The sequence below is a fragment of the Egretta garzetta genome, unplaced genomic scaffold (assembly GCF_000687185.1).
Source record: "Egretta garzetta isolate BGI_Z169 unplaced genomic scaffold, ASM68718v1 scaffold45, whole genome shotgun sequence".
NCBI classification, from domain to species: domain Eukaryota; kingdom Metazoa; phylum Chordata; class Aves; order Pelecaniformes; family Ardeidae; genus Egretta; species Egretta garzetta.
The window spans coordinates 7,417,130-7,444,367 of record NW_009260028.1 but is presented as its reverse complement, the minus strand read 5'-3'; the positions used below and the strand labels follow the sequence as shown (position 1 = coordinate 7,444,367).

General features: G+C 37.2%; 1 protein-coding gene across 1 annotated transcript; it reads left to right on the top strand.

Moving 5' to 3' along the window:
- Positions 1 to 81: 81 nt before the first annotated feature.
- PAXBP1 (PAX3 and PAX7 binding protein 1) lies at positions 82 to 27,238 on the top strand. Its single transcript, XM_009640897.2, has 18 exons — positions 82 to 238; positions 1,423 to 1,551; positions 3,204 to 3,380; positions 4,738 to 4,959; positions 5,580 to 5,683; positions 6,544 to 6,764; positions 7,719 to 7,908; positions 12,730 to 12,853; positions 15,142 to 15,241; positions 15,695 to 15,810; positions 18,111 to 18,310; positions 20,144 to 20,288; positions 20,443 to 20,564; positions 21,327 to 21,403; positions 21,666 to 21,732; positions 23,301 to 23,447; positions 23,888 to 24,042; positions 26,263 to 27,238. The coding sequence occupies exons 1-18, from the start codon at positions 82 to 84 to the stop codon at positions 26,378 to 26,380; spliced, it is 2,571 nt and encodes an 856-aa protein (XP_009639192.1). The 3' UTR covers positions 26,381 to 27,238.

The window sequence follows — 27,238 nt, the reverse complement described above, 5'->3', positions numbered from 1 at the left end:
CCCCGGCCCCCGCTCCCTTCCCGGGCCCGACCCGGCTTCTGCGGGGCCAGCGTGCTCCCAGCACCGGGGAGGAGCGGGGTGATGTCCCGCGGGTTTAACTCCGGTGTAGCCGGGTACGTTGCCTCCGCTGCTGGATTGCCGGTGCCCAACTGTTGCACCCGCGTTGTGCTCGCCACAGCTGGATGCTTTGGTGGGCAGGGCGCAGGCATCAGCCAGACCCGGGGTTGTGTGGTAGCAGGTACCAGGCCCAGCGCTTGTGAGCCCCCCCCTGCCTCCCGCCAGAACCAGCAGTGCTGGTTGGGGGGGCATCTTCCCTCCGGCTTTGTGTCGAGTTTGTTTTCAGGTGATGTGGCTGGTGCTCACAAGTCACGTCGGACTGCCTGTTGTATGAGCAAACTCCGTGTGAAGCCACTGGTGTTTTGAGTTGATGGTTGAGCAGTTTCTGGACCTCAGCTTTTGGAAAAATAGCATAGTTGTGTTTGTGTAGTGCTTCAGCTGATAATTATGCTGTATTCCAGCAGGTACTGCACTCATGAATTGGTCCATTCATGCTCAGATAATCTGATTATGGATAATAGTTATTATGTATTAAAAATGATCCAAAAAAAAAAGTAAAAGAACACTCCTCAAACTCTGGAGTTCGTTGCATCCTAGAAGTTCAGGGTGAATAAAATGAGGAGCTTATTTCTGTGATATCTTTTGTCAGCAGGAGAGTTAGTATGCATTTTGAATTTTCTTAGAAGGAATTCTCTTGTAATCACTGGAACTTGGATTCTAAGGCTAGTGATTTGAAATCTTGACAAGAAATACTGGAAACTTGGAATTACACTATAGACTTAACCCACTTTTGGATTTCCTACATCGAACTTTGATTTTTTTTTTTTTTTTTTTTTTTTCTGTGCTATTTAGTTCTTTAACTTAATGCATACCTTTTGGTAGGTTGTAGCGCTGCAGGCATTTGAACTGGTAGCACAACCAAAACCAGCCATTCCCTTACTCATTAGTTGTGTGACTGTGAAAAGACTGTTGACCCAAAATGTTGGGGCTTCATGTTGTTTTCTTCCAAATTTGTGGTCGCAGTGAAGGATCGATTGGTTTTTGTTTGTTTGTTTAAAAAAAGATTACTATGGTCAGATAAAAGCAGACCACATGTGTGGAACTTCTGCCATGCTTTTCTGTGACCCTGCTCTAAGTGGGATGAATATGCTTGAGAGTGACCGCAAAAAGAAGAGGTAGACATGAGTACACATGAAAGGATATGGGACTGGTTTTGTTGCAACAGTGCAAATGTAAAGTCACACTAAATTATGTTGTTAGTGGCATTTATTAATTTCTAGGTAGAAAATTAAGAGATTTAATATGTTAATAAGTATACTTACATATTAATGTCTAATGTAACGTTTTGCAACTTCTTTTTTAAAGAAACTGAAGAAGTTTTTAAAGTGAAGAAATCAAGTTACAGCAAAAAGATTGTAAAGCAGTTGAAGAAAGAATACAAAGAAGATCTTGAAAAATCAAAAGTTAGAACAGAGGTCAATTCTCCAACAGATGGTAACTGCAAAACCAAACAGTAACTTTTGCAATGGAAAAGATTAAGTTTTGTAAATACAAATGACTTGTTTTCAAGATGAATTGTTAGTCTTTTTAGAGGATTTAGCATTTAGAACTGAAGTAAAGCATGCATTAAGTGTGTCCATTTGAACCTTATAAATGTTGTTATGAATCTAGTAGAGAGTTTTTGATTCTCTCCCATGTGGAAATGAATGTAGAAGGATAAAACTTCTCATCTGTGTATATGATTGTTGGTAGACCTCAATAGTTTCTATATTTCTGCTCTGTTTATGTCAGATGAGTTTCTTCTTATTGAATTAGGAAGGAATTAAATTAGTTCAGAACTGCGTCTGGTGCCTGTCTGACAGGATGTGTCCTTGTAATACATCTTCCTTTTAGAGAAGATTTTGGGGTTAGCAGAGTGGTCGTTTTTGTTGTTAAATAAATTATTCAACAGCTGCCTGTTTCAGAACTTAGATCTTAGAGTAGACTTGATGATTAAGATGACAAGATGAAAGTGTTGGAGCAGAAGGATCTTTTAACAATGTATGGTCCTCCAGAGCTTGGAATAGAGCCTGGGGTTTTAATTTCATTGTACTTCTGCTATTGGCTTTTGGGAAGCTCATTGATAAAGCGTAATGATTCGTTTTCCAGTTAGTGTAATAACCTACAACGCTGTGAGCAAAAGCTGGGAAGCTTATGATCTAAAGATTGCAATGGTATAGTTGAAGCATGAAAGAGTTGAAAATGATCCCATGCAGAAAATTGCCCTTTTTAAAGTTAATTCAATTAGTCTTTTTAAAAAAGATTTTAAAAAGAATACGTCTGCCTTTAAAAACACCACAAATTCTTTCTTATTAGAATCTTTTCAGGTGCCTGTGCAGTGATATGGGGCATGAGCAAAGCCAGAAATATCATTTCTGTGCTAATGTTAAGGGTGATCTGTGGAAGCCTTTGCTTCTGTCACAACGATCCTTAAAAAATTGCATTTTGCACGTGGCTAGGGTGTGCTTATTTTCTGTTTGTCTGTTTTGGAGTCTCTGTAGTTGGTTTGGTTATAGTGCAAAGACCTCATGGCTGCTACTTAGTCAGTAGTCTGGATTCTCTAAACATGCTGAAGTCTAAAATCTCAGATATGTGCAGCTTGGATTGGATATCTGGATTTAACATGCCTTTTTTTTTTTTTTTTTTACATAACATTTGTACCTGCTGCTGTATCTGTATGTTACGCACCTAATGTAGGGTAATGCTGCACCCAGCCCAAGAGGAAAATGAAAGGGTTCTTCTGAAATGAGTCTGTTCTTGTGGAAAGATTTGGTGTAACACAGGCAATGCTTTCTAATTACACACATAAGAGGCTGTGTGAAGGTTCCACATATGATCTTAATTATTGAGTTCCCTCACTTTTTTAATACTTGGCAATATGTAGGATGTTTAGTGGTTGTTGGGTTGTCTGCTTTGTCAAATTTTATTCTGAGAGGATGTCAGTGACTTAATCACAATTAAGAAGGCGTTTTTTACTAGATCTCAAACAGTAAGATTATCATTTAACATTTTCATTTGATTTTTACTTTTGGTTGTTAGACCTTAAAAAAATACTTCAGTGTGTTCTTTATAAAAAGAGTAAAACATGGGCTTCATTGTCTTACCAGTCGAACCACCACTAGAAAAGACAGGACAGATTAAGGATATAGGTCAAGAAGATGGGACTGCAAACAGTGAGCATGGTGAAGAAGAAATGGAAGTTGAAAGTGAGAAGGAAGAAGAGAAACCAAAAGCTGGTGGGGCTTTTTCAAGTGCTCTGTCATCACTGAATGTTCTCCGCCCAGGTTGGTTACTGGAATATGTCTGATATGTAAACAAATGCTTTAGCCAGCTTTTACAACAGACTAATGTATTTGAGAGATTAGGAATTTTTTTCCAGCAATTTATCCAGCATCTTGAGAGTTCATGAAACTGCTGTTTTCCAAAGCTGTTCAATTTTACAAGCCTTATGAGAGAGAAGATGTTTTACTACAGAATGCTTTATCTTGTTGTCAAAAGCAGGAATTTGTCTCTCAAGGTGATTACAAACTGTAAGAAAATCTAGATTTGGAGTAGGTCACTTAAGACGCATTTTAATTGCTTTCAGTTAAAATTCTGGTTTTAGTTTGAGTGTTTCAGTAACAGGTCTGCAAGATACCTGTAATGTTCTCCTAATGTTTTGTCTAATGAGGTTCTAGTCAGGCCCTGAGGCCAAAGAAATGAGTCTGAGAAAGTATTTTTGAAACTCGTTTACTAATTGTTAGCTAACTGGTGATAGCCTGCTCCCCAAATAGAAGATGGATGTCCTGGGTCCACAGGCTTGGCCATATTTCAAGGAAAAAAGAATTTCCTAGTTGACTTCCAAATCATTTTTCCTTTTAGGGGTAATTGCAAAGTGGTGCAATATGTACATTATTGTATCTCTAAAGGTGTTGCTGGCTTGAATAGAGTATCTCATGTCAAGTATAAAGAAAATCTGAAATTTAACCTTCTGTGCATGCCTAATCAAAGTAGTGGTAAAAATTTTTCATGTTTCAAAAAATTGATTTTTGGGGGACCATTCTTTATGTGACTTACCTAAGTTGCATTAATTTTTTGCTAGGGATTTTAGATTTTTTTTTTTTAAATTAGGTCTGCTTTTCTTGTTTCCCCTCGATTGTACAGACTTCTCACATTAGCTTTGTCTGCTTTGGTGTCCTCTTAAGGTCTGAGCTGTCATCATCTGTTGAAATGAATGATGTTTTTTGTTTCCCCAAAATAAGAAGAGTTGGGAACAATATCAGGACAGGAAGTGACATAGTCAAGAATATCTTTTTCTTCCTCCCTTTGCAATAGTCAGCTCCTGTAAAGGGCTTCCTCTTCTTTTGGGATATTTCCCATAGGAATATCAGGCTCCTGCTTTTATGGCACATGAGCTGCTGGAAGGAGAGCCAGGCTTTTTGGGAAAGATCCCAGCTTTGAGGGTTACTGGTCAGAAAGTTTGCATGTGCAGCTAATTTGCTTGCAAATGTTCCTGTGAGTATGGATTTTTTTTTTTCCCTCTCATTTTTTTTTTTCTGTTTGCAAAGATGGTTTGGTAGGGTGGCAGAAGTAAGTAATGTGAAGTTGTAATACTTGTTCTGTTGCAGTGGTTTTTTTAACGGTGCAAACCTCTATCTCTAGGAGAAATTCCAGATGCTGCTTTTATTCATGCCGCTAGGAAAAAGCGTCAAATGGCTCGTGAACTTGGAGACTTTACTCCCGTTGACAGTGAACCAGGTAAAAGCCGCCTTGTTCGAGAAGATGAGAATGATGCCAGTGATGATGAAGATGATGATGAGAAGAGGAGGATAGTTTTTGCAGTGAAGGAGAAATCCCAAAGGCAAAAGATTGCTGAGGAAATAGGTAAAACCTTTTTAGGACAGCTGATAAACATTCACACTGTTTTCACCGCAAGTGCTTTCATTCAACATTTTTAAACCACGTTTTTCAAACAGTCATTAATCTGGAGTTGTATTCCATTTCTAAGGAAATGTACTGCATAATGGAATCTGCGTATAAAATTTTGAGCACAAACTACGTTCCTGTGCTTAGAAGCACGCAACTCTACTGAATCTGGGAGGAACTTACACTAAGGACCAATTAGTGTTGTTCCTGTAGTTTGTTTTTTAGGAAGTATATAGTTGTGAAAAGAAGAACATTCATTCTTTGGTATAGCATTCTTCTTGCTGACAAGTGGGTGAAATAACCGTTTGGAAAAGGAGAATTAGTAAGATATATAGGATTTTAATATTAGAGGATTTTACCAGCAGTTAATTGCAAATCTACCCGTTGGATTTTTTAAGTGGAACCTCTGTGATAATAATTCACGGAGTAGCGTCCTTAATTCCTCGTGTAGAGGAAAGGAGGATGTACTGAGATGTTCCCCTCCAGAGCGTGGTCTCTCAGGTTTTTGAACTCATGGCCCTTACTATGAATACATTATTTTCTCCTTTTTGTTACCTGTCTGTTTTACTTGTATTAAGGTATTGAGGGAAGCGATGATGAAGCACTGGTGGCGGGGGAGCAAGATGAAGAGCTCAGTAGATGGGAGCAAGAACAGATACGGAAAGGAATCAACATACCTCAGGCATGTATTTAGTTGTGAACTCTTTTTCGTTTGTTTCTGCATATATTGGCTAAATCCATTACAAACTTGAGTAGTTTACAGAAGGCTGTTTCATCTAAGAAGTTCAGTGTGTTGTGTAACTTGTGGTATTCCTTAAAAAGAAATGAGAGGTCAGATCTTAAGTGTCCAGTGGTATCCGTTTCATTAGTCTCTCTGTTCCAGATTCTGAGTGTTTGTGGTGCTGTTAACCAGCATTTATTTGCAGCCTAAACCAGAGCTAGAATAATGCCATTTTGAAGAAACCTCTGTTCTTGTTTATCATTTGGTTTGTAGAGTCTATGTAAACTGTGTTCTGCTTTGTTGTTTCTGTATCTTGTGTTGGAGCACAGAGTTGGAATTTGTGGCAGGTTGTACCATATGTTGTCTATGCATTCACAGTGGAGTAGCCACTCAGTTGAAGAATATAGCTGTTGTGGGTTCTTTTAAAAAAACTTTTCAGCAAAATCACAATCAACCACACTGACTCTAAGAACCTATGTCATTCTATTAAATAGTCTTAGCAAAATTTAGTATAGCCCCAAACACTTGCCTATTGTAGGAGTTATAGACTGGTTGAAATTGTCATTTAACAACTTGTTCATAAGTATAAATATTTGGAATTACAATGATACTAAGAGTTTGTCCATTTAATAAGGTGCTTCTGAGAGAATTTGTTTCTTCCACCTTAAGTGTTGGAAGTTCTACACTTAAATCCACTTGGTAATTACATTTTGTAAATGTACCCGCCTACATATTTCACTTTATAACATTTGAGATGTGAAAGAAAGTTTCTCCTTTCGTTAGAGTTTAATATAGTACAATTGCATTTCCTCTTCCATTAGGTTCAACCAAGTCAGCCTGCTGAAGTGAATAATCTCTACTACCAGAACACTTACCAGACACTGTCTTATGGTTCATCATATGGCATTCCATACACTTACGCTGCGTATGGATCATCGGAAACCAAGTCTCAAAAAACAGATAATACAGTTCCTTTCAAAACTCCCAGTAATGAGATGACTCCTGTTACTATTGATTTGGTAAAGAAACAGCTTAAAGACAGGTAGGACAGACCATCTTTTTAGACTTAAAGACCTGTTCCCTAGCTTTCTGTTCCTCAGGCGTCTTTTAGTCTCGGTGAGCAAACACAGAGTTTCATCGCTGGAAAAGTACTGACTGGCACATCCATTTAAAAAAAAAAAAAAAAAAAAAAAGGCAAACAAAAAAGGCTCAAAGTGAAGATGACATTGACACTTTGTTCGAAAATCTCCTTGGATTGCTTCTCTGGAAGTGAAGCTTTAAGTATGAGGCCATTGATCTTGTTGAAGACAGGTCTGAGTTGCATCTTCTGGACACTGCACAGTCTTATAGTCAAGAATTGAAAGGCCAGTGAGGTGTTTAGCTTGTCAAGTTACATTCTTTTAAACTGTGAATCAGATTTTTCCCCTTCAGTAGATAAAGAATTTAAATTTTAGTGTAGGCAGGGCTTTTTTTTGGTTTAAACACTGTAATCTGCTTGTCAGGTACGCAAAAGGTCCTACTGAATGAACAACCCAATTGCAGTGAGAAATCATTTGTAATGAACAACTTGCACTTTACATGTCTTCAGAATTGGTTTGTATGCCCCTTACAGTGTTACAGCCTTTGACAGTGAATCAAGTTAGTAGAGGAATAAGACTGCTTTGTATAAGCTATGGTTCTACCCCCACCCCCCCATAAAACCTTTCGTCCCATTTTTACTTTAGGGCCAGCCTTGCACTATTCTAAGTGCTATCAACCCCTGTAAAAATCTGTGGGAATGGGCAGTGCAATGCACTCAGCGTAGCCCAGCAAATCAATTTAAACCATTAGCCTTGCTGTTTATGTAGAGAAGGGACAAGGTGACAAATGAAAGAGAATTTGTCTTTGCAGTATTTCCCATATGTAGACTTGGTACTTGCACTGTCTGTTTAATATCTCAATGGTCTGAAATATAGACTTTTGGATGTAAATTTGCTATTTATCCGTTGCCCTTCAGGTTGGACTCTATGAAAGAATTGCACAAAGCTAATCGGCAGCAATATGAGAAACATCAGCAAAGCCGAGAGGACTCTACCAAGGCAATTGAAAGATTAGAAGGGTCTTCTGGGGGTATTGGTGAACAGTATAAGTTTTTGCAAGAAATGCGAGGGTATGTCCAAGACTTGCTTGAGTGTTTCAGTGAAAAGGTAAGGATGCAAAAACATTAATCTTTTTTTAAAAAAAAAAAAAAAAAAAAAAAAAAAAATAGGGACTCTTAATACATGCCAGACACCACATCTCCCTCTGTTTTTGAAAAAAGTCCCCTGAGAACATATTCTTCTAAAGGTTTGGTTATTCGAGGGTTGAAAAGATAACTTTTCATCATGCTAAGTTGCTTATGAGAAACCTTTCTCTCACAGTGTAAGAGATCACTGAATAGATTGCCTAAAACCACTTCTAGATTTTATATCTTTAGGGTTTTGGTAGATATTCTGGCATTTCAGCTTTACTCAGATGCTGCTTTTCACTTGTGTTGGATATCAGGTTAACGAAAATAAGGGCTGAATTACAACATTGCTAGTTTCTGGAATGCTTTGTGAACACAGTAACAAAGACTTGTATTTTGTGTGTTATTATAAACTTCCTCCTGCCAGGCGGTTTCACATACTTGGTATTGCTCTAGTGTCTGAAGGAGAAAAGGTTTAAAACTAGTGTAGCTATCTGAAGACACCCAAACTTAAAAATATACTTCTTCGTGTAGTGTGGTATTTTTGTGTATGTCTAACTTGAAAATTTAATCTTTCCTTCTTATGTTATTCGTTATGCTTTAATTACTTACTTTGTTGTAAATATAACAGGAGCTCCTGAATATATATATGTTTTTATATATATATTACACACATACACAGGAGCTGTGAAGTTCAGTTAGCAGTACATAGGGTATTTCTTCATTGTCTTCTGACTTGAATACAATAGTATAGTATCTTCTTAATACATAGCTGTCAGAATTACTTGAGTAGTCGAAGCTACTGCTTATCTAGCTTGTTAGGTGTGGGAGAGGAATATAAAAGCATTTTGGTTGCTAACTGGTTAGACATTAATTGTCCAGCATTAGTGGTATTGGAAGAGTCACATCTTCAAGCCTGTAAGTTGAAGAATAGCTATGTCATGAACAGACCTAGGAAGTGTGGACCAGTTAATTCACCCCACTAATTGATTAGTTACAGTAGATATTGTTCAATGAAGAAACGGTATTCCTGAGGCTGTATTGGCATTAGCTGTTGAGGGGTAGTAAAGGTGCTTCCCTTTGCAACTTGACCAGATGCCTAGATTCCTACTTAAAGATAACTTGATATTCTTTCTCTGAGATGAATTTGTATTTCAACAGACAAGTTAAATACCTGTATCTCTACTCAGCATTTGCTTTCTAATGACCTCGTGTTAAATGTCTTTTGTGATAACTACAAGCCATGTCTGGAGATTCTCTTTGATAGCCCATGCTGTCTTGTTCAAACATTTTCTTTAAACAAATTGGTTTAGGATGCACCATTCTGCATATAAACCAAGCCTTTTAGTCTCCCAGATCTTGTATAAGCCAGGAAAACTAACTTACTGTTAAGTAATAGTGTAACAACTTCAGTTCAGTTTGTAGGAAGGTTATTGACCTATTTAGCTATACGAGTAAATAAATCAATGTCAGCCATTATACAGCAAATTAGCTGCTGATAATTTAACAAACAGGCTTGTTAAAGTTGCTTTCTTACAATATATCTTTGCTTTCCTTGTAGTTGGTCTTTTAAGGATTCTATACCTGGATACCTTCCTCCCCCTTCCCACCCTCCCCAAACCCCACCGGCCATGCCAGTCCATTGAGCTTTTCAGATGTGTTTTTTATTATCTCATGCTTCTTAACAAAACTCTGCGAAAGTCCTTGTTTTCAGTACCTGTATGTACAAAGAGTTGCAAAATTAGGAGGTGATGCGGTCAGTTTAACAGGACCATTTCATTTATTATGATGTCCTATATATTCCTCAGTTCTTTGGCCAGATAATCTGTTTTGGAATTCAGTGCTTTCAGCATGACAAAAGTGCTGTCAAATTCAAAACCAGTAGTGCACAGGATACCACAAGGTTTTCTAAAAAGATGGTGGTGGAAGGGGACAAAATAAAGTAATAAAATCAGTATCAGTTTTTATTTAAGTGAAATAATGAAATGCAGCAAGGCAGTAAATTCTCCTTATCTTTTTAGTGTAGAGAGAAATTACCTTCAGCTTTTTCGTAGGACCTGTGGCCTTGACTACTTCATATTTAAAGTGTGTGTGTTTATGATGTATAATGTATGTAGCTGTTATGATTATAATATACATAAGCATATAAAATGTGTATCCATATGTCTAATAACTACTGTTTGTATATATATGTATATATATGCATATATATATGAACACATATCCTAAACATGTATAAAGCTAGGTCCCTCATCCCTTCAAATATGATACTTTATTGCTTTCTCCCTTATTTTGTTAGGACTAGTCATGGTTATTAGTCAAATTCACATTGGTACTGATCTGAATGAGAAAGTGGTTTGCTAAAAAGCACTAATGGGTCTGCAGTATACTTGTCCACTCCGAAAGAGTATATTCCCCTAGAGTTTTCTTGTGTGTCTATTGACTTAGTTTTGGAGAACAAAAACCATCATAAGTTCCCCCTACCATCATATTTCTGCACCTATTGACTGTGCTCAACCCTTCGTGGCCCCCAAACAAGCAAAATCATTTTGTTTGTATTCTGTTTTGAAGAGATTCTGAATGCTAGAAACACTCTGCTTATTGGTAAGGTGCACTGGAGAGTATAATGAGGCAGCTATTATGCAAATTTTAGAAACAAGCAATAGAAATGTCAAATCCTCTATGATTTTTTTTTTTCCCCTCCCATAAATGATAAAACCAATGGAGCAGAAGAGGCTTGCATGACTTCCTTCACAAGTAATTACTGTCAAAATTATGCTTTCTGAGCAGACTAGAAAGGGGTAATGGTGTCTTTACATTTTGAATGTAGGAATGTACAAGGGATACAGAAAGATTAAATTGTTCTGAGCTTATCTTTGACAGCACAGTTAGGTGAACTGTTATTCTACCTGCAAAAGCAAATTACCAAAACACACTGTGTGTGTCAGAGAGGGGAACTGTAGGTTAAAATTATCCTTGTCATCTAAACGCTCAGAGTGCTTTCCGCTTTTCCTCTTACCCTGTTTACAGTGAAGGTGGGGAAAAAAAACCCCAAGACACTGAATTTAAGGTAATGGCTAAACAAAACACAATGAATGAGGGCTGTAACTCTTATAGTAGTCAGTGAACTTGTCAGTCACTCATCAGCCATGCTGTTGATTATAGAAGAACAGCTTCTAAGTCTCTTTTGTGTTTTAAATGGGAAATATTTTGAGTGGATTCATATATCTGAATACATAGCTGGGTTTTTTTAATCCTGAGGCAATTATAGAAAGAACGTCTAGGGATGCTTTCAAAAATTTTGGTTTAACTTCAATTTTAGATTTGCCTTTACATGCTTAAGAGAAGAAGCTATATTTTCTATGGTAAACTGCAGTAAAACTAGTATTGTTTTTAATTATTATTTCTATTTTAGAAACTGTCTTAAATTCCGAATATACACTTCCAGTGCTGGGATATTCCCTCTTCCTATTTCTCTCTACTCTGTTTTCCCCAAAAGGAAGTTGTATGAATTTTGAGTTGCCGTAGAGTTGCTTTCATTTTAATCCCTGTAGCCCAGTTTATACCACAAAGAGCTAATACTTCTGGTCTTTTAATATCTCCTCTGATGTGTGTGTCATTCTCAGACAGCTCAAATAGCCCTGTAGCTATAATCGCATACTCTTATATTTTACTGGAGGAGGTTCTTCCGTAGCTGCTGAGTCACATTCTGAATTACATCAGGAAACAATTTCTGATTTTATCTTTTGTTTTGAAAAAAAATTAATCCTGGATGGTAGGCAGCAATGAAATATTTGAGCTAAAAGGCTGGAAGACTGGCACATGTCTTGGAGGTAAGGAGGATATGGCTTAAGTGTTCATACCAAGAGGACTTGCCTTTCCAAATTAAGAGATTGTGAAAAGTTCTGGTTTGTGTTTGAATATTTATAATAATTAATCTAATTTCAACTTGTCCCAGGAAATTAATTTTTGCAAAAGCGAGCAGTGAATCTGCTAATTAATGTCAGGAAATTCCTAGTTGTTAGAACATCACCTATTTTTGTTATAGTTGCTGCTGAAATATAGTCCACTCAAAAAAAAAAAAAAAAAAAAAAAAAAAAAAAAAAGGCAAGTCTGATCTGACTTAAGTCTGTATCATTTAAAGGTTATACTCAATGCATAACTCACACAAATTGTACAATTTTAATTTTAATGATAGGCTAGAGTAACATTTTACAGATTTTAATTACCTGTTGGCATAACATGCTTATGCAGTGTTTTATTGTATTTCAGTAATAATATTTCGGTATATGCTAATAAGAGTTATAGCAAAACAATACCTGCTGGCTTCAGGAGGTTAGATTCATGCTTTGGTTTTTTCACTGTATACAGCCAGGTTATTTTCTCATTAAAGTGTAGAATACTACTACGTTCTTGTTTAAAGACAGAGAGGCAACTCTGTTTAAAGATAGAGAATTGTAAGCACTGTCACGCAACATGTAACACGCTTGGTAGAGAAAATGAGTACTCGAAATAACATTTTACACTCTCTAAAATGGTTGTCTTACTGTGTAGACTCATTCAGTCAACAGAAGTTACTTTCAGAATGCCATCGCTGCAGTTGAAAGCTGTCAACATTGTTAAATGCATGCATTTTCTTCACGTTGAAGTATTTACTGGTCCAAATGATACAAATGGGTAAAAGGAAACAGTTTGTGCTGCTAGAAGTACAGTGACAGCATTATGCTTCGGAATAGTATGGTACCCCAGAAACTAAGCACCTGAAGAATTTGATATTACGTAGTGTGTTGTATTTTTACAGGTGCCTCTGATTAACGAACTTGAGTCCGCAATGCACCAGCTGTACAAACAGCGAGCTTCCCGCCTTGTCCAAAGACGACAAGATGATATTAAAGATGAATCTTCGGAGTTTTCAAGCCATTCAAGTCAGTCCATCTTGAAGGTTTTTATTATTCATTAAACAACCTTGTTTACTTAGTCTGGCTTAATTTAAATGTAAATGCTTGAAGTATGACTGTTTATCCTTACTTTTGAGATGGGTGGAAGCAAATTTAGATAAAAGTTCTCTAATCTGTTTTGTTTTAAACTCACAGCCACTCTAACTCTGACTTCATCTCTCCTTTCTGTTGCTCTTAACTATATTTTCTCTTCGTAGCACTGAATGTATGCATGGTGGCAGTGGTAGTAGTGGTAGCATGTAACTCCTGATTTTCCTCTTATGTCAGGCCTTTTTTTTTTTCCTTTTTTTAAAGTTTCTTGAATCTATATGTTTCCTGTAACATCTGCAGTTAACTCTGTACAAAGCCATGAAGCACTAGGCTAGAGTTGACTTCTGTCTAATGCTCTATTTTGTAGACAGCATAAGTATTTAATTTCAGACACTTAATTGGTAAAGCTAAAAAACTGGAAGAGACTGGTGCCATTGCTAAAAATCAGACTAATACAAAGTGACTTATATGAAATACAGCTTAAAATTAGCCAGTTAAAATACCTGTTTACTGTGAGCATGTGGATGGGGGATTCTCATTGAGGAGTTTTCTTGTGGTGATTACTCTTCAGTATGTAAAACTTTACAAAAGCATAAAAATTAACTTGGATGGAAGTATGTTCCTTGGAGGACATTTTATTCAATTCAGTGCATTAAATGGCAGGTAGAATATATTAATAGTAGTTGTCTTTCTGCTTTGGAGAGCTTCCCATTTTTAAAAATAGCATTCTTGTCTGTCCTACTGCTGACCTGAAATCCTACAATAAAAGCTATTTCCTATTCTGTCACAGTGTGTCCAGGATGAAATTTTGTTAATACCATTAGGTAGAACTTACTGAGAGTGATAAAACGTTAGGGCATCAGAGCTGGTCATCCCTTTACGGAGTGGTTAGCATAGATGCTCCCTTTAGGACTTTATTTGGAGCCCCAGGCATCACATGTAGGCCTTGCAGTTTTACCATGAAAATGCTGTTCTGAAAACTAGAAACCTAATATACTAGAAACATATTTCCTAAAAGAAGCTTAGAATGGATTATTTTAGACTGGATTTTAATGGTGGGGGTGGGAATAATTGTCAAGGCTGGATTTTAAAGACAGGTCTTACATAGTATCCACAAATCTTGAGAATGACTTTCACCATGTCTAGAAACAGTTCAGTTCTGTCCCTCAAATTATCACAGAAGCTAGGAACTGATACCAGCCTTTGATTTGATGTGTGTTGCGGACATAGACACATTTGCTTTTCTTCATACAGCATCAGAAGACTAAAGGACTAGAAATGAATTTAAGTTTATCTGCCAACTTTTGCTTTACTTTTGCATAAGGACAAGTAGCTCAGCTTCAAATAACATTTTAAAAAATTGGACAAATGATGGCTTCATCTGTATGTTAAGGCTCTTAGTTGTTCTGGTATAGAATTGGAATACTGATGTAGATAATCATTAATATTTTTAATGATAGATTTGTAAATAGATTTAGTTAGAATTTGTAAATTTACTCCTGAAATTTGGGTAGCCTTTTGTTTAAATTTTGATATATTTTATTTTCATGTATTTTGTTTATATTTTAGCGGGTGGACTTGAGCACTGGCTAACATTCAATCCACTTTAAAAATTTACCTGACAAGGATGAACTGGAAATACTCTTGGGTGTGCCTGCTGTTTGCTGATCAGCTTCACTGGTTAGCTGTGGTGTTTTCTATAATCAGGAACATCTATATTGAATCTTAGCTTAAAAAGATGAAGGAAGATGATTTATTTTCCTGTAGATTTTGATGTGTTTTAACCTTTAGGAAATCTAAAGCATAAAAACTTAGTTCTAAGACTGTGACTAGAACTATATTCGTGCTCCGGTCACTCTTCTCTGCCTTTCTTTTTGTTAATTTTCTTTTGAAAATATATATGGTGAACGTGTTTATGTAAGGAGCGCTTTTTTGACTTGGAACATTCAATTTAAGCAATCTCTATTAAAACTGTTGTGAGAGGGACGAGAGTGAAGTATGGTGAAAACTGTTTGACATTCAAGCGGAGATACTTCCAAACTCCACTACTTCCTCTTTTAACCTCTACACTTGCGAATTCAGGCTTCTGGGTGCACCTTTTTGAAAACTTCAACTTTCAAGTTACACTTAGTTTAAAGTAGGTAAAAGGCTCTAATGAAACTGCCTACAACACATTTATAAAATCATAGATAAGCATTTTAATTTTCATCCATGTAATTTTACAGATAAAGCACTGATGGCACCAAATCTTGAATCTTTTGGACGAGACAGAGTGATATATCAAGAACAAGTAAAACGTCGGACTGCAGAAAGAGAGGCTAGAAGGTAGAGTACTGAGATTTCTTGTCCATTAGGAGTGTTTGTCTGCTTGCAGAATACAGTTGTCCTGTGTGACGTACTAATGTAAGTAGCAATGTTTGCTCCTTTCCTGCAAAGGGAAGAAAACACTTAAGCTGTTATTCTGGGCAGGGATATTCTTATATATCCCAGCTTATCATGCAAATGTACAAAACAAGGCACCATTACATGATGCTGATTTAAAATCACTAAAAGAAAGCACAGTAAACCTGTTCTGTATCTATATGGTCTTTGCTGGTTTATCTTCCTTCCGTTGTTTGAGGCAGCAACATAGTGGAATGTTTGAGGTGGTGACATAATAAAAGATTTTTTCAATCTACATTTCCTTGCATTAAAAGTTAAGACAAGCTTAGGCGGGTGTGTTCATTGTATGGCAGGAGGGGAAAGTAATAGCTGGTTTATATGGCTGATCCTTTTCAGAGCTCGTCGTAGACAAGCAAGAGAGCAAACTGGGAAGATGGCAGATCACCTTGAAGGCCTTTCCAGTGATGATGAAGAAACTTCAACGGATATTACAAACTTCAACATGGAGCGAGGTTAGAAAAGCTACTGAAGCTTTATGTAACAAAATACAGAAAATTTGGCAGAAAAAAGAATTGATCCAAATGCAGCACTGTCCATATATTTCACCATATTTTGGAGAAAGCTTAGGAACTGTTCCTTGCTGGATCATCAATGTGACCAAAACTGTCTCTTTCGCCAACCTGTTGTGCAGCTTACTAAATACTCTATCCTTAGTGAGATTCTTTTTATTTAATTCAGACATTCTTTTGCTGGCAAGCAGTAAGTTTTTGTACTTTCAGTGGATACTAAGTCTTCCTTCCAATTTGTTTATCATTCTTCAAATATTTCTTTGGTTTACGTGTGAAATTTGGAAAACCTCAGTGCTTTAGAAACAGTTTTTTGCTTTGTAGAAAGTAATTTATGGAGTTTTGCGTAAGCATCTAGAAAATCAATGACAAAAGTTTTGTAGACTCTTGTTATAGCCTGGGAAGCTTTGCAGATGACAGAAAACAACGTTGAATGCAAACATTGCAGAAAGGTCTTGTGGTACTGGCTTGATTTGAAATTCATCTGCAGTTTTGATTTGCCCAAAGTAACCATTGTTATGCAATTATGTATAACCCCAATTATGCAATAAATGGGGTTGTAAGTTCAGCTAATGGCTCTAAAGCACTGGGAGAACTGCAAGAAACCTGAGAACCTGGGGAAGTATGCATAGTTGGATGGAACAGTCATCTTTTACAGCAGCAGTTAATAGGCAAATGATTCCAGTGGTTACTCTGAAACCAGTAGCAAACAAAGTAGAACATCACTGTAGTAATCCTGTTACCTTCTCATTTTGAACCTGAGTTCAATTATCATTCTCTCTGATTGAAGAGAACTTATCAGATCAGAAGAAATGAGGGGAAGGGGAGCAGCAAGGGTCGTATATATAGAATTGCTTAAGTTGTATGTGAGGAGGGATTAAATAGTTTCGAACTCTTAAGATAGGAGAATGATGTTGACTTCTCAGTATGAGAGCTAGGGGACGTGAAATGAAGTGATAGCATAGGTTTAAAGTAAACAACTCACTTCCCACAGGGAGTGTACTAAAAACGTGGAAATCATTGCTGTAGGTGGTTGTGAAGACCCAAAGTATGAACAGATTAAAAAGGATGTTAGATGAACTGTCTAGCAGTTGGATTCTTCAGAAGTGCAAACAGTTTCCACACCTTTAGTTGCTGGCTGATTTACCAAAATCATAGATGCAGGGAGACCTCTTTGATAAACAAAGCAGCTGCTCAGGGTTGCTAGGTGCTATAATTAACTTTGCTAGGTTAAGTGATCTAGATGAAAAATTCAGTGTGGCTGAATTGCTCTTTGTAACTTGGCATTTTTATGTGTACAATAGCCTTTTGTAGGAGTTTTATTGGTTTCTGAGTAAGCATAGTATTTCTAAAGCTTTTTTTAATCATTGGTAGCTCTCGTATTGGTCTAGAATTAGCAGTGAGCTATATGGAACAGAGATGGACTTTGGACCTGCTAACTTTATTTGTACCATCTCTTCTTGATCCCAGTGTGAAAAGTGTGTTTATATGACATAATCTCATGTTCCCTCAGCCCTGTGTCTGCCTGCTGTGTGTACTAGTTATGTCGGTTGTGTACAGGTCACTACTGTAACTGAACAATTAAAAGTGTGGCTGCAGCAAAAATGACTGATTAAAATGAAACTAACCCTGGGAAGTAGAAAAGATGATGGGAAAACAATATATAGAGAAAAAGTTTTGGACTGCATAGAATACTGCTACTGTAAATACAAAAAAAAAGTAAGGAAGGTGCTAAGGGGGCATAATGGTTGCCCAGTGCTAACAGCCATGTTATGTTCAGCAGTTTGGCATGATACTTGCCAGGACCTGCTCTGTCTAAAGTGCCGATGCAGTTGGCTTATCTGAGATCCCCTTCTGTTCTTGCAGTTGGATGAGCAAAATTGTAGAATAGTTTGGTCTGGAAGGGACCTGGAGATCAGCTGTTCCAAACTCCCATGCAGAACAAGGCCAGCTTTGAAGTTAGATCTGCGCTGATACAGTCCAACACATCACCAGTCCAATGTCTGGTAGCTGAAAATCATTGTATGAAATGTTTAAAGCAAGACCCATGATAAAACACTGTATCAGAGAGTACTCAGGTGCCCATGTTTTTATTGCTTTGTATATTTGAGGCAGAAGTAATGGGACTTTTAAAGGTGATGGGTTTTTGAGGGTTTTTTGTAGGAGTTAGATTATGCCAGTGAGCATCAAAGTCCGTCTTGAAAGAGGTCTTACAGGGACTTACTACTCTTTTTCTTCCCTGCCAGATCGTATATTGAAAGAATCCAGCAAAGTTTTCGAAGATGTTTTGGAAAGCTTTTACTCAATTGATTGTATTAAGTCACAGTTTGAAGCTTGGCGCTCGAAGTACTTTGCTTCTTATAAGGATGCATATATTGGTCTCTGTTTACCAAAGCTGTTTAACCCTTTAATCAGACTTCAGCTGCTTATCTGGACTCCTCTGGAGGTAAGGTCCCCTACGAGCAACTTCTACGTAAGCTTCTATACAGTGATTCTTTCACACTTCTGCAGAGCAAAGTAAATTGCACCTTTGATGTGTAGTTCTCATAAATGCATGTTCTAAGCATGAAGTTTAAAATGGGTGCCCCTCTTGGGGTAAAGCTTTTCTGGGGAGTTTCTGGACTGTTATCCTCTGTGTTCCCAGCAGGCCAGAGTTCAATTCAGCATATGCCAATACCTTCTCAGTGAGTGGTGAAGACCAAAAAGTCAAACAGCTTCTTAAATAATACATTTAGGTTTGGAAATACTTAAGAGGAATTGTGATTCTAGAGATGTTGTTTCATCAGAAGTAGAACTAGGAAGCCTGTTTTTATGTTGACTTACAACGTGTGTCTCTACGTTATACATCTTTATTTCTCTCGCCTGTACCTTCATACCCTGTAGAACTCTGGTTGGCAATTTCCAAGTCGTCTTCATAGTGCTCATTGCCCAGTTATTAGATAGGGAACATGGGAAAAGCCGGACAGCATTGTTGCAGCCCAGTATCCCTGGCACATGTTCGTTGTTCAGCCTGCCCATGTGTGCTGACGTGAGTAGCCATCAGGACAAACAGTCCAGGTAGCTTTTGACTTCCACTCTGTTCTTCTTACCAGTGAAAGCTCTTGTATTTCTGCTGCAGTCAGGTGTTTATTTTCACAGTACTGGTAGGAACTTTTTACTGCCATGTTGGCTTTCACTAGGGAATGGGCATGGGCCAAGGCACAGAGTGAGCGCAATTGCATGTTTGTTTGGTTTTGGTTTGGTTGTGTTGGTTTTTTTTCAGGAAACTAGGCTAATAAGGCAGATTGTCTTCATCCCTTTCAAAACTTAGCTCATCTACAGCACTGTCTGCAGATGTGTCAGCCTATCTCACAAATGACTGAATTTCTCCTTTTTTCACAAGTGTTTTTTTTTTTCTTAACTACTAAGAGAATATTTGTAGCAGGGGATCTTCTGTCACCTCTGCTCTGATTGCAAAGGAAGGGAAGCACAGGTGGTCTTCAGAGAGCATTCAGAGTATTTAATTTGAATAAACAAGGAAAAATCTATGAAAGGTGTCTTCATTATGTTTAAAACTGCTTTTGTACATTGTCTCTTCCCCCATGCTTTTTCTGTGTGAGTTCCCAGGCTGGCAAAACAAAGCTCTGGTTAGTTGGAGACATGGTACAGAATTCTCAAATCTAATAGTTTTCACTCTCTGTGATACTCTCTGTTAAGCATTTTAAGTTAGAAGAATTAACAAGGCATTCATAAAAAGAGGTTTTTAATCCAGAAAGCATAATTTTATAATGCAGCACAAATGAACTATATTTCTGACTTTTACCCTAATCTGTGGGCTTTTATTTGGCTCAGGTGTAATTAGAAATTAAAATCTGTAGGGCAACAGCTGCCAAAAAAAGCAGTCTTACTTCCACCATTTTCACTTTCACTAGATTTAGTGATTGTGTGGTTGTAGAGTGAATTGGTTCATTTGGTTGATTTATGGAAAATTGGCCTTGCTCCCCATCCTCTCCCAAGTTTTGGTTGGGTTGGATTGTCCATATACACTAATCTGACCTGTGATGGAATGATTAGTAGTGTTGAGGCAAAGAGGCAGAACATTTCCTTCACTTCTCAGGAATCAGGCTTGCCTGTGTTTCTGAAGGAAGTAGTATCTCTGCTTCAGAAGTAGGGGAGCCAAAGAAGATGAAGTAATTTGCCCATCCTTGTGCCAGATTAAGAGACTGACTGGTCTTTTTTTTTTGATGTGTTGACTTCAAATCTCCATTTAGGAATCTAACCTCAATTCCTTTTTTATTAGGGCAAGTGTCGAGATTTTGAGACTATGTTGTGGTTTGAATCATTGCTGTTTTATGGCTGTGAAGAACAGGAGCAAGTGAAAGATGATGCTGATATTTCACTATTGCCTACCATTGTAGAGAGAGTTGTTCTTCCTAAATTAACAGGTATAGTCTTAAAAAATGGGGGAAAAGCGGTGTGTGTGGAAGCTGATGCTTGTTTGTGCTTTCAAATTTTTCTGTTTTGTAAATTATTGCCTGACTGTCTTAGTACCTATATTTGAGCATTTGCAAAGTGGAGTAATTCTTTCATCTCTTACAGTGATTTCTGAAAATATATGGGATCCCTTTTCTACAACACAAACGTCTAGAATGGTAGCAATTGTACAGAAACTAGTTGATGGATATCCTTCAGTGGTGAATGCAGAAAACAAAAATACACAAGTAAGTTGTGTTTTTCTTAAATATCTTGCGTAAGTTAAGGAATTTGAATACATTTTTAAGACACTGTATTGGAGAACACAGGATGCTTAGTGAGGAACAAGAAAGAGAATTTTATAATTAGTTGATGCTCTGCAGCCTAGTTATGGAGAGTCAAGTACAGTAATAAATTAGGAGGAGGAACTCAGTAAAGGCTCCCCAAAATAGATGCTAGAGAGAAAAAGAGGTACCAAATGTACTAAGACTTGTTGGTCTGCAGTTTTGCTTTAAGGGTCAGCTACAAATAGTCAGGCTTTTCTTTTTTAGAACTTTGTAACCTTTTTGAATATATTGCCTTGGCATTTGGTTGTTTTATTTATCTTCTATGAATACAAGAACAGATGTCATGAGTTCAGGCGCCGTAGTGAATGCAATGTATGCATCACCTTTAGAATAATGGGAGATAGGCCAAAGTGCACATGTGTGGGGAAGTTAGCAGAAGATTAAAAATGACAAAAGCTCTGACTTCGCAGAAGCTTATTGTGCAGTGGAGCTTAACCATAAAGTAATTCCATTGCCTTCAGGTTTTTATTGAAAGCATCAAATTTCAGCTCTGTTAATTATTATAGACTTCTCTAAGACTTTATTCATATGTGTGCTTAAGTATGTATGTCTTTCACTGTTAGGGTCACAAATGTTCTTCATTGCTTTAAAAATCAATTTCTGAGTGGTTAACTACTAAGCAGTGCTTTGGACACTTTAAAAAAAAAAATTTATCTGTTTCAGATGCTTTTAAAGGCATTGTTGCTAAGAATGAGGAGAACACTAGATGATGATGTATTCATGCCCTTATATCCAAAAAAGTAAGTTTGCTTTCAACTATGGTGTTAGACCTTTATTAGCAAGTCGGTGTCTTCTGTCCATAGTTCACAGGGCTTTTTCCCAGTATGGTTCACTGGCTGGATACAGGAGATCTTTCGTTATCGTGCTGTGAGGATTTAGCAAAGACAAGCAGGATGGAAGGGAATATTTATAGAAATGAACTGTGTGTGGGAAGGAGGAAGCCAGCAGACTCCAGACAGAGGTGGTCTTGGTTGCTCATTAAAGAAATCTCTTACTTTCCAGCATCTTAGAAAACAAGAACTCTGGTCCATATTTGTTTTTCCAACGTCAGTTTTGGTCCTCTGTTAAGGTAAGTCAGTAAATACATCCAGTAAATCTTTGGTCTAGACAGTGTAGCAATAAAATCCTCTTCAAATTTGTGGAAAATGGTAGATTGAAATTGCTTTATTTGAAAGAACTCTAAATTAGGATTCTTAGTCTTTGATAATGTATTGTGCCCTCTTCAAAAGATTACCAAGTGAAAGCACCATCATTTTAACTTGAACATTGTGGGTTTACTTAGCGGACTCAACCCATTTTTTTTAATGTCATTGTGCTTGTCAGAATAAAATATGCTGCTTTTATTTCGCTTATGTGGGAATGAGAGAGCTTGGTTTGTATTTTTTTATATACATACATAGTGTGAGAATCTTCACGAAAATAACTTGGCCCCTTTTGGAAAGCTCACTGCTATTTGTAAAGTTTAAGAGCATTTGTAGTCTTAGTTTAATTGAAACGATAAAGAGTGTGAAAGAAAAAGTCTCTGTGTCTGGAATATGCAATACAGAGTTTGCAACAGTCTGTAAGAAGCTATGACTGTTGTAGTTTATTTCCAATAAAAGGCCGTGAAGAAAATTAACTTCCAACTAAGCAGGAAAGTAAAGTATGGGACCCATGTTGATTGAACTGCTGATCTCCATGGTCACGCAAACAGAACTCTTACCTGGACTTTTCTGTTTTGCAGCAGTGAGGGAGACTGTATTCTGAATAGGCTTGCAATCACTTCATTTACCCAAAGTATTTGGCACTGAATGGTTTCACTTTGAAATAAAAGCCAACTTCTTAAATGCACGGAGCTCATTTATTAAAATGACATTGTTAAAAGTGAAACAGACTGCATATTTAGGGCTTGTGTCTCTTTTATTAGTGAAATTGCCTGCTTCTGGCAATATCTGTCGGAGCCTGGGCGGTGTAGAAGTATGCGTGCTGTTACCACTGTTTTATTTTAGGGAAGCATTAAAAATACGTCTCTCTTGCACCAGCAAGTCAGTTATAGCATCACAGACGAGCAGAAATAGAAGCTGGGAGGCAAGTGCTCATTTACTGTTTCCCAGTGATCTGCCTCAACAGTAAACTGCTGGCTGCGTTCCTTTGTACGAGGCTGTCAGTGATTCTCCACAGGCCATACGCCAGCAGGGAATAACAGCTCTGCAGATGGCTTAGCCGGCACTCCCCTGTGATGCTTTCTGTGTCTCTTGTGTCACCATGCCTTGGAAATACGGGTATGCTGACAGCATAGGTGGGGGTTCATTGACAAGGGGGCTGTGAATTTGCCCCGTATGGCATATGCTAGGCCTCACTTGGCTTGACATTGACATCAAATTTTGAGAACAAGATGGCTTAAAACTTTAATTCTTTTTTTTCTGATTTCTTGTGCAAAACATGAGAAAAGTTGAGGTGGTAGTGGTTGTATGAGAATTTGCAACGCTCTAGGCAGGTACTTCAGGGATTCTGAATAGTTTTGAAGCTAACAGAAGGCGTATTTTCACTGCTTTCCTTGGCCGTGCTGTTGCATTTGAGGAGGCTCTGGAGTGTTTAATCAACTTCCTAGTTTCGGTACCTTTTTAAATACTTATTTTCCCTGTATTGTATTTTCAGTTATTAGGAAACTTTCTCCAGTGGTATGGAATCCTTTCAAACAAAACTCTCCAGGAACTGTCAATAGATGGTCTGCTAAACAGATACATTCTTATGGCTTTTCAAAACTCTGAGTATGGAGAGGAGAGCATTAAGAAAGCTCAAAGTGTAAGTAGATTCAAATAATGTTTAAAATCACTTGTAATTCACAAATTTCAACTGAAGGAAAAATGTAGTTAAAACTTGAGGTTACCTATGAAATTTTGGCTTTGATATCTCAAAGTTGTAATGTCAGTAAAAAATAGTTTGGCTTGCAGTTTGTTTTGTTTTTTTAAAATACACAAACTAAAGAAAGAACCTTCTCTGGCTCATGCCTGTACATAGTTTAGGTATAGCGTAGGTTTCAGTGGGTTACTGCTTGAATTTGGGATTTTTTTGTTGTTGTTGTTGGTTTTTTTTGGTTTTTTTTGTTTTGGCAGGTTTCTCACTGTTTCACTCAGTAGGGCCTTGTCACTGCAATCTTACCTGGCAGACTTCACAAATCGTGTTAAATAGCTTTAAAAATTTTGTTATGTTGTGTTTAACTTTCTGTTTCCTGTTATGTCTAGGTAATTGCTTGCTTTCCTAAACAGTGGTTTGCTAATTTAAAAGGAGACAAGACTATTTCTCAACTAGAAAACTTCTGTAGATACCTTGTTCATCTGGCTGATACAATTTATAGAAACAGCATTGGTTGTTCTGATGTAGAGAAAAGAAATGCCAGGTAACTTATTTTGAGTAAATGCAGTTGAAGTTCTCGTGCTTTGTGTTATTTTGCTAATGCATGCAAACGTGGGTAAATATCTCCATACTGCTGCATGTCTTTCGAAACTTCTTTGAATTCAGATGTTATGGTCTGGTAGATGGGGAGATTTGTAAGGTGTCTGAAGACAACAACTGCTAGAAATCTTTAAATGTTCATCATATGTTCTCCACTACTGCTTACTGTCACTGACTCTGGCAAATTTTATAGCTACTGGTTTTGGACTGTTCCACCTTGTGAGCCTGTTGCCAATTCCTGCGTAATGGCTTCTAAATTGCAAACCGTGCTTCTGTATACAGTACGAAAGTTCTGACTTTACTTACACAACCAACTAGATGAACCTGTTTTCCCCTAGATCAAAGAGTCATTTTACTTGTATCTGATAACCAGCATAACTAAAAGTTCGGATTAGATGCATTAATGTTACTGCTGGCCAAGTAACCTGAAATGCTATGGGTGTATCGTTTTAGGCAGTGATAAACTTAAAAACCAACTGGTTGCACTGATATGCAGGACTAACAAGACTGGAAGATTGTTTATTCTTGGCCTGTTGCATGAGAAGGGAAGGTTTCAAGGTCAATAGCTCTGTTGTTCCAGCAAACCTGAAACTTGGAAAGATGAACCCCCTGGCTACCTGCATTAGTCACTCTTGATAGTTGAACTTGCTTGAGCCATTGTTGAGTTACTCTTCAATTATTGAGGCTCTCCAGGGGATTAGATTAGATTCTTATCCCTTTCTGATCGTATGCATAGCACTGAAACATAGAGACAGAAGTTTCCCTTAAACCATAGCAGAAAAATCTTGGTTAAGAGTGGTGGTGGTGGTGGGGTTTTGGTTTGTGGTTTTGGGGTTGGTTTTTGTTTTTTTTTTTCCTGGTATCACTTTTTTTCCCCCAATTATCATGTTGGCTATAAGATACTTCTCTGTTTTTAGAGTAACTTTTGACTGTGCAATATGAATCATCTTGTTTTCAGAGAACACCGAGCTTTATGCCACACTGGGTTGTGTTCAGACAACTTTTTATCTGCTCTCAGGTTATGCCTCAGAACTTTGTGTCCGAAGTATAATAGGAGCATCACATACCAATTTAAATTTCCCCATAATTCAAAATAGACTTGTTACTCCTTCCTGTCTAAATCCAAAATGCCTAGCCTAGCACGATATTGGAATTGAAATGAAGGAGTTGAGAGAGAATCCAGTAAAGATGAAACTTGCTCTCTTCTGGTAGCATGTTTCTAAATTTGAAAGAACTTTCTTTACCAGCTGAAATGATAACTAGGTCAAACTTTATATTGCAAGAGAAACATCCAGTTAATCCTTTTTTTCATAGTAGTCCTAATTTAATTTCTATCTTCTGTCCTCCTGCTTTTTCCTGGCATTTAACAAATCTGTTGCCATTGCCCCCGTTAAGCAGAGAAAATAAGTCTGCAGCAGAAATACTACATTTTATAACTGAAGAATGTCATATCTTTTTGTATAAAACCTAGTACAGTTGTTTGAAACAAAAATGCATGAATTTCTGCTGAGAGGGCAGCATACCTTTACCTATGTCAGTTGGTACTAGTTTTCTAAATGTTGGATGCTTTTTCACAGATCAACTAAGTTAATTTTTAAGATTAACTTTGATCTTCTAGTATTTTTGAGGGACTAAATTTCATGTCCATCTTCCTAGCAAGACATCAAAATTGTTCTTGAGAGCTGCAGCCCTCCTAGCAGTTTGTTCACTCTAAGCTTCCTAGAGTGACCTGAATTGTAATGCAGTTCATTGGTAGCAAACTTCATACCTTTTTAAAGCATGCGTTAAAGCATACTTGCTGCCTTGATTTTTATTTTTTCGGGGGGGGGGACGAGGGGGGGGGGGCACTTGAACACTGTTACCAAGAGACCTGTGACTCATTGCGCAGCACTGTAAATAATCCAAGACTTTCTTGGTATTATACTGCATCTAGTATTAAACCATACTGTGTGATTAATTCCTACTCCCAAAATAAATCTTGCGATTTCAGTACAAAGCTGACAACCAATTTATTTTATCAGACTAAGCAATGGAGGAGAAGATAATGTGAAGTTATCTGAAACTGATTTGCCATATGGATTCATAATGTAGTCTTCTGTTGAAATATTAATACTTGTTCATGATTGTTCCATTCCTGTATTGACGACTTCTTCCTCTTTTTTAGGGAGCACATAAAGCAGATCATAAAGCTTCTAGCAAGTATCCGAGCACTGGATCATGCTGTGACAGTTGCGAATGATCACAATGTAAAAGAGTTAAAGATTTTAATAGAAGGGAAATAGACTTTTCCAACAACTCATTTTGAGCTTTAAAACCATTCCTGATGTGTAATTTATGTACATATGTAAAGTTTCTTAAACTGTAAAGTATTGATCTTTGTTTTAATACAAAGTGCATTCTTATATACAGCATCCTTAAAAAAAAAAAAATTGACTTCTTTGAAAACAAAAATGGAATCCGAAGATTGTCATCTTTCCAGAAATCAGATTTTCCTTAAAGTTTCTCAAAATCTTGTTTACAAAAATACTTTGTACCCATGATTAGTAGTCATCTACTCCTGTTAATTGTTCCATGGTTAACTGGAATGTGTATAATATATTATGTGTAATACAAAGTATGCATATATTTATACCACCATGTTGCTTTCACACTGGATATAGACGTCTTGTACTGTTGGAATAAGCTTTTCATTTGCTAAAAAATACTTGTTTTGACAATAAAATGATCATTGTTGGTCAAAAGGGCTGGCAAAGCATTCAAATATGTGAAGATCATTTGAGCTAAAGAGTAGAGATGCTTTGAAATGGAACCTGACCTTTAAAAAGCAGCTGTGCTGCACTCAAATTGGAATAGCTAAAAAAATATTTGCATTCAGAATATGGAAGTCTTAGGACTGTTTTTGGAAACAAAACAGAACGGAAAGCCCAAATCAATGCTTAATTATTTTAATACAATCATATAAGGATAACTTGTGATTATTGCGCAAGTATATGTGACAGCACTTCCTAAGGCCCAAACACCTTTCATTTTGTAGGGGTAGTAGTTTACCCATGAACTGTGGACCCTCATTCCTTGTGCAAGTTGGTTAAATTCATTGTTTGTGTCTTTTTTGGTTTTTTTGGTGTTGCAGGGGTTTGGGG

Coding starts and splice junctions, on each gene's coding strand:
- PAXBP1 (XM_009640897.2), top strand. CDS start 82: ATGTCCCGCGGGTTTAACTCCGGTGTAGCCGGGTACGTTGCCTCCGCT. Junction 7,909..12,729: donor TTGAGTGTTTCAGTGAAAAG/GTAAGGATGCAA, acceptor GTATTTTTACAG/GTGCCTCTGATTAACGAACT. Junction 23,448..23,887: donor GCATTAAGAAAGCTCAAAGT/GTAAGTAGATTC, acceptor TGTTATGTCTAG/GTAATTGCTTGCTTTCCTAA.